Raw genomic sequence first — 5,825 nt, 5'->3', positions numbered from 1 at the left:
TCTTAAAAGTATCTGATATTTTTTGTACTTAAGTATCAAAAGTAAATTTCTGATATAAAATCTTAAGTATTTAAAAGTAAAAAGTACTGAGTAAAAGTGAGCAGTTACACATTCGTTTCCTGTTAATCAGAATATTCATTTAGCCCGGGGGTCTGCAACCTTTACAACCATAACAGCCATTTCTGCTCCTCGGCTCACTAATAAAATGTATCCAGAGCCGCAAAATAAGCTACGACTGTGATTATCAACTGGTGGTCCGTGGGCCTTTTGGAGGCCTTTTCAGTAACCTTTATGGCCAGTGGAGGTGATGTTATAAAACTAAACAATTTATTGTGAATTATATTATTATTATTATCTTTACACATCAGGACAAATAAAAATACCACATTCATGTAAACAAGAAAAATACTGTATATAGTTAACTCCGAGTTTCATAAAAACAAGTACAACTCAGCTATTCGAGCATATGTTTTTTCTAATTCTTATGTAGTCAAAAAGGTATTTAAAGGTAACCCTGGTGGATTTGAGATAAAAGTCGTAGAAAGAACTTGGATTATTTGAGTGAACAACAGGCTAGCATGAGCTAACAAGTTTTGTTTTAAGTATTAAAAAAACATTAAACAACAACAGAAAACATCATTCTGTTACGTTTGGTCACTTTTTCAAAGAGCCACTGCAGATGGACTGAAGAGCCACAGGCTGCAGACCCCTGATTTAGCCAGACCAGATGGACCTTTTTACAAATGAAACGTTCCAGATGAAGAAACGATGAAGCAGAGATGAAAAAGCAGAGGGTGAATCCAGACCCCCACCCCCAGGCTTGACGTGAACCCCACCCCCCCAGAACGAACGTTACCTCGTCTGCGGCCAAAGCTCCGTGCTGCTTGTCAGCAGAGAGGAGGACAGACAGAAGGACGGGGACAGGAAGAGGACAGAGACACAGAGACATGGTGTTTGGTGGAAATAAAGCAGGAAGTGAAACCACACCTGAGCGCCGACAACGATCATTACCGCCCTCAGCAAACCTGCCGCACCTGCCAGAGGCTGCCCAGTGAGGAGGAGGAGGAGGAGGACAGGTGAGGTTTAACCACAGAAACGCCACAAAGCTGCTCGGCTCAATGAACCTGCAGCAGCTCCACTTCCTGCTAATCTGCCCTGGATCTTCACTAACGAGCTCAGAAAGGTGAGCGCCCATTAGAGGCTCGTTAGTCATCGTCACGGCTCTGGTCAAATATTAAAAGCTGTTCCCAGAGTCCGAGAGGAGAAAGAGGAAACTTCCCGGAGGCTGAGGGGAGGCGGTGGGCAGCTGAACGGATCTAAACCTACTGCAGGTCAAAGGTCACAGGATTCACTTCACAACTTCACTGAGGAGAAACTGAACGCACAAACTGGGMGTCTCCTAAACCTCCACTGATACCAAACATGTCCAGGTTCACCTGACAGRTCTTAGGTTAGCAGAAGTTAAAGTAAATAAAAAAGGGAAATGCTGTTTTGTTCAGGTTAAAGGCCAAACAACTGTAATCCTCAGAGACTCGTGTAAGAAACGTGAGAACCTCACAAATGTTTTGAGACATTCTGGAGCCTCCCTCATCAACCAGTCAGCAACATTTGCAGCCCGTGGAGATAAAACCATCAACTCTGCTCTGACGTGGAACAATCAATAAGAACACGGATGGTCTTTGCTCACTCAAAGTTCGAGTTTTAACAGAAAAATCAACAACTCTTGTTTAGGGATTGTGTTTAAATGTTCCCGTAATCTCTAAGATGCTAATTTACAATCCTGCTGTTTTTCAATGAAACCACAAAAGGAGGCAAAAAGCTCTTTAATGCCACCGAACAGCAGGAAGTGTTGCTCATCTGTCACAGAAACAGACTCATTGCTTAAAAAAAAAACAATTTGGGCCTTTGCATTGTGAGACTATATATTTTCTCCCAGGCTGAGTTTTCATTAAAAAAGATCCTGCTCTCCAATCTAAAAGAAACTGGTCAGTCTCCTCTGCTGCCGCTCGCAGYCTGGCCTCAGGAAAAACAAAGTCACCTAGCAACCCGAGCCGAAGGAAGACGACTGTGAGCTGGGAAAGTGTCAGACGGCTCAGACAACATGACCCATGAGAGGGGGGCGAAGGAAACACCAGGAATTAAAGACAAACTTCAAAGTGTGAGGAAAACTGGGAGAGTTCTGTCGGTAAACCTCCTACAAGTCTTTATCACCATCACAGAATCAGTGTGAGCCCAGGAACACATGAAGAAAACTCAGAGTGAAACTACCAGGTAGCATCTAACTGCAACTGCTGGACACTGGTTTGTGACTTCAGATCGTGGAACAGTTGAATTCTGTTTGCAGAGTGTTTGGGAACAAGGAGCTAACAATCTGCAGCCACGTTTTGTTTGAGGAGTCATTTTAAAGGAAACGGAACATCTGCAAACATTGGGAGACTCCCAATTGGACTGGTCGCCAGTAGCTGCAGCCAAATGAGAYGTTAGCTCAGAGCTGCTTTCAAACTAAATGATAACTCTGCTACGATGTAAAAACACCGAAACACCGATGGTCTTTGCCGGGTCCTGGAGGTGTCTTCAGACATGTAGCGGTTTAGCAGGCTGATTTATGGGGTGCCGTTTGTAAAGTTACACAGTCAAAAATTACCACCAATATTTATGTTTTATTTAGCCTTTTATAAGAAAAAAGAACAGATTTATTTTTAAAAGTCAGTTATTCACCATATGATTCATACATTTATAAATGTCATCGTTTATAAACTAAATATTTAACTTACAAATTAAATATTTAGTTAACAAGCTAAATATTTAACTTGTGACTTAAATATTTAGTTTTGAGCTTAAATATTTAGCTAGTCACCTAAATATTTAACTAAAATATTTAGCTAGCTACCTAAATATTTAACTTGCTAGCTAGATATTTAACTTGCTAGCTAAATATTTAAGTTGCAACCTAAATATTTAGGTAGCTTGTTAAATATTTAACTTGCTAGCTAAATATTTAAGTTGCAACCTAAATATTTAGGTAGCTTCCTTAATATTTAAGCTAAATATTTAAGTGCTGTCCAACCCAGTTAAAATGAGCACTCAGCCTGCTGCCATTTTTGTGGCAGTAGCCCTTAAATGTGTCCTGTTGATGCTCGCTCTGGAGCAGGCTTGGACCTTAGAGGGTTAAGAACGCTACAAATGGTAAGAACACTTTGCGTCACTCATCAGGCCGGTGGGATAAAGACACGTCTCCCTGACTTGTTTATTGGAATCTAGTTTTACATGTTGGGGTATTTTTAGAAACCTCGCAGGTCAAGTCAAGGAACCCTGGCCTTAAAAATAAAAACATCTGACATGAACCCCTGTGGCGAGGACGCGTGTTTATCATGAAATTCCTCTCATTCCTGATTATTGTTTGAAGCTCGGAGATAACAGCAGCAGTGACTCGCCTGTAGAACCGAAGCAGGTATGAACAATACTTGAAACGTGACTCACCGTTGAGCGTCATGATGTGATCAGCTCCAGGATGATGAAAGTTGAGTCCCATACGTCCTGCTGAAGAAGATAAAGACGTTTTAAAAAAGGGAAAAGTTATTTTTATGTCACAGTCAGGCTCTCAGACCAGTGGACTTGAAAGATAAACCTGAGTATCATCAGCATAGCAATAAACACCAATAAATTTATGTATAAAGTGTCCCAGAGAGGGTGTGTTTATTAGGAAAACTATAAACCTCAACTATAAAATTAATGTGGAGGTGAAAGTTAAAGGTGGTGACGCTGCGTAGACACATTCTTTCAGTTGATGATCATGAAGGAGTAAACGTTTAGTGACGTAAACGTTTAGTGACGTAAACGTTTAGTGACGTAAACGTTTAGTGACGTAAACATCACATGACGAGTCCTGACCCAGAGGGAAGTTCTGAATTCTCTCCAACCCGACGTCTGACAGTCAGGCCAGGCTGTGGTCCAAGTTCAACAAACCCGGGGGACGGCAACTGCGTGGGTGGTCTGTTTACTGGTTTATCAACCGGATTACAAGGTCTCAGCTCAAAAGTCTAACCGGCTGATTCTTCAGAGAGAATCCCGAGCAAGTCCTGGACTTAAACCTAGTTCTGGTGCAATCAAAGAAGACCATGAGTAAATCCTCTTCCTGCAGAATAATGTCGTGTTAAATTTTCTGACTGGAAGGCAAAGGTTACAACAAACACCAGATCTGTGCTTGCCTTTCTGCCTACACCAGTCCTTTTGGGGGACACATTGGGGGGGTGCAGTTATGAAACTAGCTTTAAATAGCTCTGGATAAGTGCCATCTGTTTCCCCCTCTGAGGAGCTGACTGGCAGGGCCCGAGGGGCCACGGTGCCGTTCTGGTGACATTCCTCCATGGAAAGCCCAAGACATCCTCAACCTCTCAGCGGTGGTCGCTCCGGAGGAGTCACACCATCTGCTTCCTGTTTCTTTGATCGCACAGGAAATCCTTGACCTGCAAAGATGAGGGAGGGCGGAGCACCAGACCCAGGTACCTTGCCTCTCTGGAATGCTTCCTATTCCGTTTGGGGGAAACAACCCCTCAACTTTGACTGACAGGCAAGCAGTGATCTGGCATCTCTGTCAGGCAACGATCAGCTGTTAAACAGAAAAACTTTSATCATCAACATCGACCAAATTAGACGAACGGCAAAAATGTACCGGAGAGCCTTTTAAGTTCAACACCAATGTTATTTTTGGTTTTCCACCATTTTAAATCAAACTTTAGATAATTAACAGAATTCAGAGGGATCATTGGATGCAAACAAGGCCTGGATCATTTTTCCATTCTGTAGGTTCAACTTCCAGGAAGTGAAAATAGACAGGAGCAAAGGTGATTCATCAAAATTGCAAGACTTTCCATTAATAGTTGCCATCCCAAAATCCTGGAGGGACTGCATACCTTCTGTCAGCTGCTGCCTTCAGGGGTCTCCACAGCAATTCTGCCTCATCTGCCCCTAACCCAGCATCCTTCTGTACCCCCAGCCCTCTGCAGATCCTCCATCACATCCATCAACCATATCTATGCTTTTCCTCCCTGGCAGCTCCATATTCATTGTTCCCTCCTCTGAAGGTTTGGACCCCTGGTTTATGCCCCTCTGGCAGAGTCAATCAAAACTCTCAGCTACCATCACAAAACCTACAAGCACCCTGTTCTTCAAGTTTATATCCATCTATATTTTCTGTATTCTCCACACCACCGACTGTTTCCCTCCTGCACTTTGACATTTACTGCACCTATTAAAAACCCATTAACAGGTCCATGAGAAAACCTCAGCTGAACTCCTGACAGCGGAGTGGGAGCGCCAACAGCAAGGTGTGGAAATAATAACCCAGAAGAAAGAAAAAGAAACACCACATACCACATGACAACTTTCTGCTGACTCAGAAATCTGCAGTTAACAACAGAACACAAGAAAGAGGGGAAAAAACATTGAACTCTGTGAGATAAGAGGAGGTGACAATCCGTTGGTCTGTGTTAGCAAAATATCTCATAAATCACTGGACAGATGTCTAAATTTCTGACATGAAAAGCCGCTGGTTGATATGCATCGACTCAAAGGCTGTTTGACTTTAAATTTTTTTAAACTCATCTCTGTTTGACAGAATTGCTTCTTTCTTCTATTTCAGAGCTACTTAAACTGAACCAACAGCTCTCAACACAAAGATTACAGGGGTCAAAGGCCACAAGCCACAGATAACATCAACATCTTTACAAAGTTTGAATAGTTGTGGTTATTTACCTTTATTTTGAAAACTATTGTTTTTTTTGTCACAAACATTCAGTTGATTACTTTTACTTATTTAATTTAAT

The 5,825-nt window shown here is 42.2% G+C and overlaps 1 protein-coding gene across 1 annotated transcript in view; it reads right to left on the bottom strand.

The window, feature by feature from the left end:
* The window catches only part of cpeb3 (cytoplasmic polyadenylation element binding protein 3), a gene marked incomplete at its 5' end in the record, with an annotated part of 31,951 nt that overhangs the window by 16,002 nt on the left and 10,124 nt on the right, over nucleotides 1-5,825 (bottom strand). Inside the window, 1 exon segment of the mRNA XM_014021167.1 lies at nucleotides 3,481-3,540. Coding sequence (XP_013876621.1) covers nucleotides 3,481-3,540 — 60 coding nt within the window.

This window comes from Austrofundulus limnaeus, unplaced genomic scaffold (assembly GCF_001266775.1).
Source record: "Austrofundulus limnaeus strain Quisiro unplaced genomic scaffold, Austrofundulus_limnaeus-1.0 Scaffold280, whole genome shotgun sequence".
Classification (NCBI taxonomy): domain Eukaryota; kingdom Metazoa; phylum Chordata; class Actinopteri; order Cyprinodontiformes; family Rivulidae; genus Austrofundulus; species Austrofundulus limnaeus.
This window is presented reverse-complemented; position numbering and strand designations above follow the sequence as displayed.